Source organism: Triticum aestivum, chromosome 7A (genome assembly GCF_018294505.1).
Source record: "Triticum aestivum cultivar Chinese Spring chromosome 7A, IWGSC CS RefSeq v2.1, whole genome shotgun sequence".
NCBI lineage: Eukaryota > Viridiplantae > Streptophyta > Magnoliopsida > Poales > Poaceae > Triticum > Triticum aestivum.
The window spans coordinates 38,894,637-38,908,938 of NC_057812.1; the positions used below are offsets into that span (position 1 = coordinate 38,894,637).

The window sequence follows — 14,302 nt, forward strand, 5'->3', positions numbered from 1 at the left end:
ATGACCCGGCCGGCCCCCTGGGCTCATGAACCGGATCCAATGCCCCCATTGGTTCTGGTTCTGGACTGAACCGGGACTAACGGGCTGACCCGGCCTGGACCTTTGCCCCCTTTTCTACTAGTGTCATCTTATTGTGGACGTATTGGATGAAGATGAGCTCTCCTGACGATGAAACAGGACTGGCTTTGCTCGCAATCACGTGTTACTTGATGTTCCATCATTCAATTACATACTTCCTTTATCCGTATCATAGCAACCGAACTTTTTGAGTATTGCTTACTTTATGAATTAGACTGGATATTTTCTTTATTATGGTTTTTCTTCAAGATAGCTATCTTATTGGAATAGAGTTAATCACAAAAAACCACCACATTAAGGGCTAGATTATCACAAAACACGAGTTTACATTGTTTTGACAAAAACACCATATCTAGCGCAATCTTTTGGCAAATAACATCGGAAACGGTAACGCCTGAACGTCCGGGCTGTAGATTTTTGTCCCGAACGTGTTGCCTGCCGTTGGATTAATTGCACAGATCGTAAAGCACTTGGTAGAGACACGTCAGCAGTGAGAACTCGTTCGCTGAAAACTCGCTCGGCCCGAACGCGACCTTATCCACTCATCTTCCTCCCTACGCTCATTCTCTCCATTCCCCCATCTTCTCCGATCCGGTCCACCTCCCCACCGCCGTCTCCGCGCGCCGGCTCCGCCCTCTCCTATCCTTGCCGCTGCGGGCGTCTCATAGCGCGCCGGCTCTGGCCAATCCTATTTGCGCCGGTGGTGGATGCAGCGCGGCCACCTCGAAGCGGAGTCCTGGAGGCGCGGGCGGCGGAGGGTGACTGGAGATGATGTGGACGGCGGTGGGTGACATGAGTTGTCGCGGACAACGGGACGAGGAGAAGTCTTGGCCGGCGACGGACTCGCGAGACCGCTCCTCTGACGACGTAGCGAAGGGCGAGGGGGACAGCAGACGGGCGGGAGGAGCCTGTCAAGGGCACGGCAAGGTGAGGTCCTGGCCAGCGACGGACTCACCGAGCCACTCCTCTGACGACGGAGGGGAGGTCGGGGGAGGAGGGCGCCTGGAGGCCGTTGGCGTCTACATCGTCGTCATCCGTGACGGCGGCGGCGTCGACGCTTGTGGCCGTGGTCGCCTCAGTTGCGCCGTCCTCCGTGCAAGGAGGTCCAGACCGACCAGCCGCCGGCGCGCTTCATGATGCAGGCGTCGGCAAGCTCGAACGTCTCGCTGACCCTGGCGCCTCCTTCAGCGGCGCCAGAATCCCCTGGAGCGCGACGGCACTGGCCTCCACTCTGGCAGCGGCCGCTGCCCCTACAAGGGCTAGGTCCTGGCGTAGCACCAGCAGATGCGCCTCCTGCACGAGGATGTTGCAGGCTATAGGTTCGTTCGTTGGACATTTGAGCTCTCTATCATCAATCGGGTCGATAGTTGAAATTGTCAATGTGGAATCTAATTGCATTGTTCATTTTTTTCACATGGCAATTTTTGTTGTGTTCACTTGTGTGCAAGCTATGGAAGATGAATGTCCTAGGATTTTTGCATACCATGGCATTTTAAGTTCATGGAAGGATGGCAATTTGTAGTTTATAAACATCACTGATGAGTTCATTTTTTCACATGGCAACTTTTGTTTTGTGTTCACTTTGTGTGCAAGCTATGGAAGATGAATACCCTCGGATTTTTATGTATCATGGCTTTTAAGTTCATGGAAGCATGGCAATTGTAGTTTATGGATAATGGCAAATTATGTTTTCCTTTTCCAACAATGGAAAACTATTTCTATTTTTATGGGGCCATGTCAATATATGTTAATTACACATGGCAAATGTAATTCATGTGTCGTGGCAACTCTTTTCCACTATATGATTGAGACGAAGAAAATGCACACTACATACATGCCTTTTCTTTTGCCCAGTCAAATGGCCTTCAACTGTTTATTGGTTGGCTGATTCGTATTGAGTTTTAATTTGTGTTAAGAGATAGGTTAGTAGTAGGCCATGATAAAATTAGGAGAAATATTCAAAATAATGTGGCAATTTCTATGGAGTGACACGACAAATAATCATATGACATAATTCATAAAAAAAATCTACTCACATTTTCCATTTATAGAGAAATTTTGCATTTGGTCGCATGGCATTTTTTCCAATAGTGACATGGCACATGTTTCAGGTAGCGACCTTGCCATGCCCCTACCAAGTAGATCATGACAATTTTTGCCATGATATTTAGGTAGTGACCTTTGTCATGACCCTACTATGTAGACCATGTCAAATTTGTTTAACATCCCATGGCGATCTATTGTATTTAAATAGCATGGCAGATTCATATATGCACTGTTGCCATGATCTTACGAAACTACTTTTGCCATGGTATTTACTGTTTTTTACATTCTTTTCTTCAAGGAAGAAATAGATGCATGGCAAAAACTCTTTTCTGCACCGTGTAAAATTTAGTTTATGCAACATGGCAAATTTAGTTTATGTCCATGGCAAATTTAGTTTACGGTCTACGGCAAATTTAGTTTATGGTCCATGGCAAAATGTATATTTTTAGACCATTTCAATTTTAGTTGATACTTTTTCTAAGTATTATATGAAATTTTTACTTCATTTCCATGGAAAATTTTACTCTTTTTTGCCAAGGCAATTTTACTTTAAATGACATGAATTTTTTTACTTTAACGGCATGGCAATTTTTACTTTATTTTTCCATGGCAAGTTTTACTTTTCTTTGCCACGGCAATTTTACTTTAAATGACATGGCAAATTTTACATCATTTTGCCATGGCAAATTTTGACTCTTTCTTTGCCATGGCAATTTTACTTTTAGTCACATGGCAATTTTTACTTGATTTTTCCATGGCAAGTTTTACTCTTTTTTTGCCATGCCGATTTTTACTTTTAATGGCACAACAATTTTTACATTTTTTGACATGGCAATTTTTACTCTATTTTTGCCATGGCAATTTTTACTTCTAAATCTCTAGATGAACTTCTGCTAGCTGCCATGGGAACATGGCAATTTTTGTAGAAATGTCAAAGATGGCAAATTTGAGTATAACATAACAAACTTTTTTTTTTTGCAAAACATGGTAACTTGTTGAAAAACTTTTAGTAGATTTCCCATACTATTTTAGTGAGCATGTCAACTTTCTTCATAGCATGGGAAAAGACCATGGCATTTTTTGTGATGCAAACGAACAATGTCTATTTTGTCACAGCAAAAATAGAACTATTTTGTTCTTATGAGCTTTTTTTTGTACAGAGAAAAGGCCCGTAGGGGCGACGGGAAGGAGCATTCGGGCTGGGAGGCCTCTCCTCCCGAAAGATTTCGTTCGTAGCGTGCAGCCTGTCGCACCAAACTTCGTAGTGCGGTCTGGAAGGCCCCCAGACCGAACGTTTGGTCCTTATCGACGTCCAATAACATTGATCGACGGGTTAGACTCGTTTAAGCACGTTTATGACAAGTGGGTCCTTCTTTTGCTGATGTGGCATAACGGCTCGGCTGAGACGGTGTTAGACGGGACATGGGGCTCACCTGTCAGTTGGATCTTTTCTAATTCACCTCTCTTTCTTTCACTTTGTCCACCCCCTTCCTCACGATGGAACGGACACGCGCCGCCATCCATGCTTGATCTGGACTGCCGCCAACTGGCTGGACTGTACCTTCACTGCAGGCGTCGCCGGCCAGGGCAGCGGCCCATCTGGGTCCTCTCCCATCCCTCTACTCCTCCAACCGCTCGGTTCATAGCCACCCAAAGCACAACACAACGATCAAGCGCCATGGATTCCACCTCCTCGTCGGCGAGCGCAGCGGCCCCTCTAGCTCCTCTCCCATCCCATTACTCCTCCTAGCCACAACCGCCATGGACGCCGTCTCACCGTCATTTCCACGCCGCTTGCTACCGACCATCTCCGCGGGCACCGATGGCCCGCCATCGGGATACTCGGTCGCGATGCGGTTGGCCACTACGAACCCAAGATCGTTGTTGAGGCTGCGTGGCCTATGAGAGGCAGTCGGCCGTCCGAGCAACTCGAGGTGGCCGCGCTCCAGCCGCGGCCCCAATCCTCCATGGCTTGTTGCGCCGCAGGCTACTACTCAGCTCCATGGACTTGATTGCTTTGTTGGTTTTGATTGACTAAAGGGTGTCCTCTAAAATTACCAGGACTGGTTTGTGAATCTAGACAAATCCCCGCCTAACGTCATCTGAGCCAAACAGTTATATTACACCAGCAAAAGCAGAACCCACTCATCATAAACGTGGTTAAACGAGTACAATCCGCTAATCAATGTTATTTGCTAAAAGATTACACTAGACATGATATTTTTTGTCAAAAAATTATATATGAAAATTCGTGTTTTCTGATAATCTAGCCTTTAATGTTGTGGTTTCTTGCAATCAACTCCATTGAAATATCAACGTGGCACTCTCCTTTCTTTGATGAAGGAAAATGTGGTACCCTGGAACACGCATGGCTCATGGTGACACCATGCATGGTAGCTGAAAATGATATCCAGTTTGGTTACTTTATTTATTTCGACATGACTAACAGCTACTAGTCCACTTGTCTAGATGCTACTACAAGCTAGCCAAGGCTTTCTTCGGCTGCGTCAACGATGGTCTGCACAATGGACGGCCACTGGAGCGCGTCGGCGGCGGCAGGGCCGGGATTGGGGGCGGAGCAGTTCCGGCGGACCTCTCCTTGGTCGCTGGTGTGGACCCTCATCTGCCCCATCTTGCCCATGGACACGCCGAACTGGTCGAAGAATTCCCGCTGGCTCCGCGCAAAGCGCTCGACGATGGGCCGGGTGATGGCGTTGGTGAAGAGGTCCTGGTCGGAGACGAAGAGCCCCTCCCGGTTCACCAGGTCGACATAGTACTGGTTGTCGAACACGTCGGGCGTGCGCACGTCCAGCACGGTGCGGCGGTCGGTGCCCTTGGCCGGACAGGTTCCCTTCAGCCTGGCGAGGAAGGGGGGGTTGATAGTGGGGTCGGGACGAGGGAAGAGGCGATCCTCGAAGGAGGAGCAGTGCGCCTGCCCGATGGTGTGGCCGCCGGAGATCGTGACGAGGTCGGTGGCGTCGAGGCCGAGGGGGCGGAGCAGGGCGAGGAGCGACGGCACGTTGGAGGATGGCCCCGGCAGGCCGGACAGCACGTCCTGCCGCGTGGCGAAGCGACGGCTGTCACGGCGGCCGAGAGGCACGCGGTAGTCCGGCCCGCCGGAGACGACCACGGAGTCGCGGGCCGCGAGCGCGAGGATGTCGGCGCAGGAGACGACGGCGCCGCGGCACTCGCGCTCCAGCCGGTCACGGATGTCGTTGACGGCCTTGAAGGCGGAGGGGCGGAGCGTGAGGTTGGGCGGCGCCTGCTGCTCCCCCGGCCCCGTGGCCGAGCCGTCGAGCAGCACGGAGGCGTCGCAGCCCTGCACGAAGCAGTCGTGGAAGTGGAGGCGGAGGAGGCCCGCGGCGAGGCCGATGTCCTTGCGCACGGCGTCCTGGACGAACTCGCGCACGATGGACTCCGCCCGCGGGCAGGTCCGCCGGTAGAAGTCGAACGACAGACCGCGCGCCACCGGAGGCTCGGCCGCAGAAGCCCCAGGCCCAAGCGAGCTGGCCACTACCACCGCCACCGCCACCGCCACCACAAATGCTGCTAACAGAGGAGCGTGAGCCATGTCCTCCCTCCTTGTGTGTGACCCGGCTGCTACGTTTTTCTATCCACGCCGCTGATCGGGACATCAATTTGTAGGCAGGATTCAAGGGTAGCACACCACCTGATTACTCATCGTACAAGGATCAACAAGTGTCCGACGTCAAGTAGCTCCAACTAAATAGAGTAAAGTGAGGCAAGGTAGGTAGCTAGACGCCAGAGTGCAGGCTCAACCGCTTGTCAAAGGATTGGAATAGGTGACATGGCATTATTACCAAGATGCCAATCCGCCATGTCCGTCGGCTGCTTACTACGCAAGAGTGTCATCACGCCATAGAGTAAAACCAACCGAGGCGCTGGCTCACCTGACATGGATAAACATGCTGATTTTGAGTGAAAACCCATGCGCTACCCACGGCACCTCTCCATCTATAGACGAAATTGGTTATGGGAAAGGCTACGCGTGCCGTCATAGACAAATCACAGGGTGTTTGTTTAGATTCAAGAGAGGGTTGATTTGGATATTGAAGACAAATCACTGGGGATCACCAAAGAAAATAACACGAGGGAGTAGAGTCATGTTTTTGACCAACGGAACATATTCGTCACTTGTCTCAAGAAAAGATGGTCCACATCTCTGAAAATAGTCCAGTACTCCCTCCATTCCACAATGTAGTGCTTCCTCTATCCTCGGGTTTCAACTTTGACCGTAAATTTAAATACCAAGCCCGATTGTGGCGGGAGCAAAAGTTATATCAGTGAATTCGTATTCGAAAAAAGTTTTCAATTATACAATTTTTTTCTTCCGCCGCAGTTGGTCTCGTTGGTTAAATTTATGATCAAAGTTAGACCTCGGGAAGCGTGGGCGCACTATATTTTGGAATAGAGGAAGTATGTAATATCAACTCAGCATTAGATTTGGCCCATTATCACATTGATGTTGAATTTGTCATTTTTATATCTTGAGCACTGTTGTTGTGTGATGTGCATAATTTTTTCACATTTTCTGGAACATTTTCGAAATGTGCCACATAGCTCCTGTGCACCTGCACCACCACAAGTATGGGTTCAGTGCCACATTTTCTGAAATATTTTAAAAATGTGCTATATAGGTCCGGTGCACTGATAGCATCACAAGCACCGGTGCATCAGATATTTTCTTCAGGCTAACGGCGCCTCAGGGGAGTCGCGTCATGAATGAACTGCATTCATGTGTAGAACCACAAGCACCGGTGCATCAAATATTTTCACCAGTGGGCTAACGGCATGTCACGAGAGCCGTGTCCTGAATGAAGTGCCTTCATTGGAAGTACAATTATATCTGTCTACCGGACATCTTTGCATGATAACATCGACGACCAACCATATGCCAAATGCATGTGCAAGTAAGGAGACACATGGACAAGATGAAGCATGCGCATGCTCACACCAGCCAGCAGAAGTAGATAAATTTGATAGCCCGCCCTAGTTGAGAGGCATGGATGACCTTATAGCATTAACATTGCAAAGGGAGAGTAATAAAAGATATTTCCTTCTCATTCTATTACCTCTAGCAACTGAAGAGTTCATGATCTCAAAGCGCGGAACTCATGACAATTAGCCAACCATGAGCAAATGGGAGTAGGAAGTATCGGGAAATCATCTAAAGAGGTCTACTAAATACAAATATTCACCAAATTTTCCGTTGCTGGAGTAACTAAAGATGCTGGTACGCGGGAATATTTTGTACACTTGACCATCATGAGGTATTGTCTGTGATCCCTAACACATTAGGAGGTGGGGAGCTACGTTACTTGTACCTTGGTCTTCGGTGGAAACACTAGCGTCCAGCTTGGATTTCGCACGGGTTTGTCCCACTACACCACATGACATATACTCTGCGAGGTCGTCAATCATCCATTTGCAGACAAAACAATGCATATTTTTAGATCAATCACGCCTTTGACTGGCCCCGACCGACCCTCTTGCGGGTGCTTAAGGCTGGTCATAGTGGAGAGTAACTTATAATAATGTCATGCATATGACACTAGTATAAGTTACTATACCTTCATAGTTCAAAGTAACATATTAGTAGTGTCATAGATTGCTTCATCTATTAGTTTGTAGACTCATCCTTTCACGAGAAATACTATGTTACAGTAACATATTATCTTGCTGTAAGCACCTCTCTCCTCATTAACTACATGTCATATAAGCAAAATTTTTTTGAAGTGCACTATGTTATTACCTAAGTTACTTCCACTATGACTAGCCTAATGGCCTGCAAGGCCTCGGGAAAGGAAAATAGTTGTTTTTCATCGTCTGATACTCCAAAATATTGGTTGCTTATCTCAGTAAAAAATGGTTCGTCGCTGCTCCTACAGCGTGTCCTTCCATTTCACCACCGACAATGTTTCTCGTCCTGCTTTATGGTGCAAGCATTTTCATGATTTTCCCTCGATGAGTTCCTCTGGCCAGTGAGGATTTGTTGTATATACACACATAAATTTTTGTTGCATCGATGTTTTCAAATGGCACATCTTAATAGATGATCTCTGCTCTGTTCCAGCCGAGTACCCGACTGACAGCTAGCTCACTAGCTCCCCCTGCTTCACATCAAACCTGCCAAACAGGATGGAACGGCATCACACGGCCTGACCCATGCTAATCGAGCCATGCACGGCACAGCCTACAATGGCACGTTTATTAAACGGGCCGTGTCATCAGCCCGCATGCCTCGCTCCTCGCCCCATGCATGACACATTTAGTAAACGAGAGAGCCCATGGCACATTTAGCACGTTTGAGCCGCGTGTTTTTTGGCCTGCTGGGTTGTTTTTTGAGCCATTTTGATCCCATTGGGCTGTTTTAAGCCATATATATAAATAAATAAACGAGACGTGTCGTGTCAGCCCGCGTGCTCAGCTTCACGGCTTAGGCACAACCCCTGATGTGCTGCTGCGTGGAGATCACAACTTGTTTAGCTCATGTCACGCCCGTTCCACATTGTGCGGTGCTGCATGCTAACGGGCCGGTCCGGCTTGCACAGTTGGAGTAATCCAAACATGGCTACGTGTTAATCTATACCTCTATGTCTATACCTAAACCTAATAATAAAGAGAGGAAACTTTTTTGGTCCTCCTTCCGTCACCTCTTTATTCTTAGTTCTCGTTCCATCACCTCTTTATATCCTTTAATTTTATATTAACCACAAAGATTGACGACTAAGATATACGACGGTTCGTTAAAGTCATGATACTTTCTTGGTTGTCTTTTTGTCCAAAATTTCTGACCGTCGTACCGTTCAAATATTTTCATTCGTCATACCATCTCCACCCCGTGCACGTCTCTCGTCAAGGGAGTCGTTCGACCTCCTTGTATCCCTTACGGCCGCGACTGGTTGGGGTTTTATTCTTTTAGATCTTGCCTCCCCGATCCACCGTCCGTGAAGCGACATTACCAAAGATGCTCAAAACAAAGCTATTGTGGGGCTTGAGTGGCAACCGAGGTAGCTGCAGTCGATGGCGCAGCTTGCCCTGTTGCCGAATGCCCTTTCTGTACCCTCGATGACCTACAATTGGGACGGCATGTGCGGTTGCATGTCTCCTCTCCAACAGTCTCACCAGCACGCTCCATATCTCCCCATCGACCCTCCATTGGTGATAGATGTGGGCCCCAGATGGGTGCTCACAGTCACCGGTCCTAAGGCTGGTTGTAATGAGAGTATCATAGGTAGTATCATGCATGCCAACTAGGCAAAATTTGATGAGGTGACATAGAATTAAATGAAGAAAGAGAGGGTTGAATATAATATCATAATACCGTATCATATTAAATGTTGTACTACTATGTGTCATGCATGCTAATAAATGAAGTCATCTATGATACTAACATATGATACTATGCACTATGGATACAATATCATACACTAGTATCATATGCATGATACTAGTATATCATACTTGCCATTACGACCAGCCTAACACTGCCCTCGAACGCGGGCGCATAGGAGGGCGAGATGAATAACTGCACGCCAATGTCCGTAAGGGGTGAGGTCGAGAGCTATATGTCAGCGTCGGCCAGTGGCGCCCAAAGTGAGACACCATGCTGCACGCCTGCTTCCTCCACGGCCTCAACCTCGGATATGCTTGCTTAAACCGTCTCGGTATGTACCCTACAGTAGCGCCATGGTAGGATGGGTTGAAGTGACTAGTGTTAGCGCTCAGCATGGGCGTTGCCATCCAACGAAGCGTGCCATGTACTCCTTTCGTTCCGAATTACTTGTCTTATATTTGTCTAGATACGGAGGTATCTAGCACTAAAACAAGTCTAGATATATCTATATCTAGACAAATTCAAGACAAGTAATTCGGAACAGAGTGAGTATATCATTAAGCGCATGCAAGCTATCCATATCCTCAATTTTTTAGCAACAATTAATTTAACCAGAATGCCACAAAGCCAGTATAACATGCATCTGCCCTCCATTTACCCTAAGTTTGGCTACCATTCTTACAACGAGAATGTGGCGTTCCATTATTCTCATATATCCTAATTAGTTCTCTTTTAAATTCATTGATCTAACTTTCCACAACAACCACAGGGAGTTATATAGTTTTACAAACACTCAACAATATTGCTGCAGTGGCGTCCACAGTAGTTTTGAGAAGCAGTAGGCATGCGGGCAGCTTTGTTGAGAAAAAGATAATATCACCGGGAGTCATAAAACTTGTGTCGCATATTCAGGCCTCCTTTGGTTCATACGATAGGAATAGTATGGAAATAGGAAAATTATAGAAAGTGAAATGACGTGCATCTCAATTCCTATAAAGAAAGAGATGTCATCGGATGCATAGATAATAATTTCCATTAAGTCTAGGCTAATTTATTTTGATGTGAACGATTGATTCCTATCCTATATAGGAATAGAAATCCATTCCTACAAACCAAAAGGGTTCAAAGGTATTTTCCCTACAAAGTTTCTATAAATGACATGGAGAACTTAATAAATTAATGCTAATACTTACAACGCCATGCAACCACTTTTTGGAAATGATGGCTTGAAGCATATCAGGTGTACATGTTTCCCCACCAATTCCCATCATGTGCACGACAATTTCCTACAAAGCTTCTCCGAGTCTGCTAGTGTCTGGATATAAACCGTCGCAACCTCTATGTGTTCCTGATTAATGTAATCGGTACTAATCATAGCGGCTCTTATACCAAACAGATCTAAAATAGTAAAAAAAAATCATTGAGTTAATAAAGTGCACATGAAAGGACTGAAATATCTTACAAGAATAAATTGCCTAGCACTTACTTTTCTTTGGACGTTTACGTCCACCGTTCTGCTGGTAGGGTGAAAGACAGTATTTTGCCCGTTTTCTATTGCGTTTCCCATCATTCTCCTTAGTGCCACTTTCTTTCGCATTTTTAATACGGGTGTTCAGACTATCCATACTAATCTCCTCAGATTTATCGACGGTAGAGCCGTCCGACATTGTATTTATATTCTCGGGGGTTGCAGTAAGAGCTGGAAAGTCATTTGTGTCTACCGTTGCTAGAGAAGGGTTGGGTGAATTACCATTCTCCTCAATAATGAAGGGGTCGCCTTCAGCTCCTGTACCGGGTGTGTTGTGATGCACACCTTTCTCCCGCGCCGACTTCTTCCCGTTCCCCATGGTGAAGGATGCCTCCATGTCTTATTTTGCAGGAGTTGATTTTACATCCGTCCAATATTTTGATGGACAATACTTCCCCATCCAGTCTTCACTATGCTCCACAGACTCAACATCATCATGAAACCCCCCTGTTTGGATTGAAGACAAGACCTTCCTTCTCCAGCTTCTCCAGTACTATCTTCAATAACACATTGAAAGCATTAACTGCATGCAAACATTATGAATAATCCTATGTAAATTGAAGTACACAACACTCGTTACCTCAGCACATTTTTCAGGGAGAAGACGAATTTCTTTTTGCATATATTTGATGCATTTCATCACTTCATCTAAGGTAGTATCCCTGCTCGACGAAGCCTCGTCTCTATTATCTTTCCTTTTTCGGGCACGACCTGTTAGATCTTCTGGCTCAAGTTCTTCCTCTGCAATTTTCCCTTCTCGAGCAATTAATGCCTGTCTGTACCTCTCATTTATTATGTCATCAATCTAAGACACGTTAAATAAGTTTAAATTACTCAACATTTAAATAGTAACATAAGTGCATGCAGTACAAACTATAAATACTTACCCTCCCATTCCCGCGGACGTACGATGTGTCGTACGCGTCACGCTTAAGAGCCTCATCTTCTGTCCAGTTAAGTATCAACGGTTATTCATGAGCCAGTGGATCGAATGTCTCTTCATCTACTGGCTGCACTTTCTCCCAAAACAAGTACTGCATGAACATGAAATATATTAGCAATCTTAATTTTTCAAACTATTGTTCAAAATTAAAACTATAACATACAATTTACCTGTATGAGGGCAAGGTTTCCCACCAGCCATGTAAATTTTGTAAGATCTCACATGGTCTTTTTGATGCCATCAACGCAAACGCGTAAAGTAAACACATTCCAGTTAAATGATTTGATGCTCTCCACACCCTCCACTAACTTGTAAAAAACATTAGGAACTTCTATCGTGGAGTGCGGTGCAAGAACTGTGCCAAGGAGAACCAGCAGAATTCGACGCAGGAAATCATCATCATATGTGCCACTAGTAGTGATGTCCTGAATAAGCTGGTCTATCATTATTTCATTCGTACTAGAATCTATGAAACGACTCGGCACCTTCACCTTCGCGTTTAACCCCCTTTACCTAAAGCTCTCATGGCATCTTTGCCCTTGTTCTCTAGACCAAAAATATCAAACACATCTTCAGCGTGCAATGATATCACACCATTTTTTGATGGCATGGTGAACCTATTTCTGTCCAACGCATATGATTTAATAATGAACTTAAGCAAACACTTGCGCATGAGCACACTAGGAATCATCAATATTTTTTCTAGTCTAGTGCTTGCAAAACGCTTTTTCTGCCTTGAGTTCAGTTTGCTGACCAACAGACACCACTTCTGGACAGAATAGTAAATCTCTCCGTACTCCTCCATCACTACCAATAGAAGCGAAAAAATATTAGCTACTTTACATGTCTAGATGATAAACATGATGAATGCACCGTTTGAAAAACAAAAAAAATACCTCCCACCATTAGGCCGTACGTGGCCAGCCGGGGGGGGGGGGGCACGACATCATGCTGTGGAACCGCGGACGGCAATGTCAGAGACTTCGGATGACGTGATGGGCCAGATGTGGACGGCGGACGGCGGATGGCGTGTTCACGAACAATGGACGGCGAACGGCGGCACGCCGTCACGGGGCCAGATGGGCATGATGGATGGCGGCGTGCTGAGAAGGTAGGTGGCGGCGTGCGTTAGGGTTGGGGCAGGGCGTCGTGTGTGTCGTGGGCATATGGCGGCGTGCATGCCAGGTACAAGGTCCCAATCCCGATAGATTCTGTCAGGCCCGCGTCGCCTCTCTCTCTTCTGCCGTCCTCAATGATTGGGCCGGGGCCCCAGACAACGCACGTGATTCAGAGTCGGGCGGTCGGACGGCATGCTAGTTTAGTCCCACCTCGGTCACGGAAGTGATGAAATGGTCATATTTAATACTGTGCCGCGTCGGTTAACCCATGCATGCTCATATTTAATACTGTGATGTGACTTTACACAACTGTCCGGACAGTGCACTTTCTGGGTACTACCCGAGTAGTTTTGTAAAGTCACATCGCACTATTTAAAATGTCTTTTTATTTTTTCGCACAATTTTGTCATTTTGTGCACTTTTTTAACCTTAGATTACAAACGGGGCTACTTTTTTTCGACTCCCTCAAATGGCCCCAAACTTTTTCCACACGTTGGCATCACCATCCACACCACCCACGCCAATTTTCATACTTTTCCGACGCTCGATGCATTTACTAGGATTTTCCATGCGAAAATACCCTAAAACACTGCCCGGACGTGACGCAACGTTCGTTTTATGTCCATTTTCGTTCATTTCTTGCGTGGGGGCCTACGTTGGCCGTACCCATATGTATGCACACTTTGGTGCAATTGCATGCATGTGATCGTGTAGCCCCAGTGCAACTAGCTCCGTTTCGGTATGTCGGAGAGGGGGTTCCCAACTACGTTTTTTGTCGACTCCGTTAAATGGCCAAAAACTTTTTCCACACATTCGCATCACCATCCACACCACCCACGCCAATTTTTATATTTTTCCAATGCTTGATGCATTTCCTAGGATTTTCGAGGCAAAAATACCTTAAAACACTGGTCAGACGTGATGCAACATTCGTTTTGTGTCCGTTTTCGTTCATTTCTTGCGTGGGGGCCTACGTTGGGCGTGCCCACATGTATGGACACTTTGATGCAATTGCATGCATGCGATCACGTAGCCCCAGTGCAATCAACTATGTTTCGGTCTGTCGGAGAGGGGGTTCCCAACTACGTTTTTTCGACTCCGTCAAATGGCCCGAAACTTTTTCCACACGTTCACATCACCATTCACACTACCCACGCCAATTTTCATATTTTTCCGACACTCGATACATTTCCTAGGATTTTCCAGGCGAAAATACCCTAAAACACTGGCTG

General features: G+C 46.5%; 1 protein-coding gene and 1 long non-coding RNA gene across 2 annotated transcripts; one reads left to right on the forward strand and one right to left on the reverse strand.

Annotated features, from left to right (window-relative positions):
* The first annotated feature begins 611 nt into the window (after positions 1 to 611).
* On the forward strand, positions 612 to 3,501 carry LOC123154217 (uncharacterized). The gene is made up of 2 exons (XR_006476726.1): positions 612 to 1,397; positions 3,285 to 3,501. It is a non-coding gene; the product is annotated as an uncharacterized lncRNA (long non-coding RNA).
* Positions 3,502 to 4,518: 1,017 nt separating this feature from the next.
* LOC123150111 (cationic peroxidase SPC4) lies at positions 4,519 to 5,815 on the reverse strand. Its single transcript, XM_044569909.1, has one exon. It carries the CDS (start codon positions 5,693 to 5,695, stop codon positions 4,607 to 4,609), a length of 1,089 nt encoding a protein of 362 aa, XP_044425844.1. The 5' UTR covers positions 5,696 to 5,815; the 3' UTR covers positions 4,519 to 4,606.
* Positions 5,816 to 14,302: the final 8,487 nt, after the last annotated feature.

Coding starts and splice junctions, on each gene's coding strand:
- LOC123150111 (XM_044569909.1), bottom strand. CDS start 5,695: ATGGCTCACGCTCCTCTGTTAGCAGCATTTGTGGTGGCGGTGGCGGTG.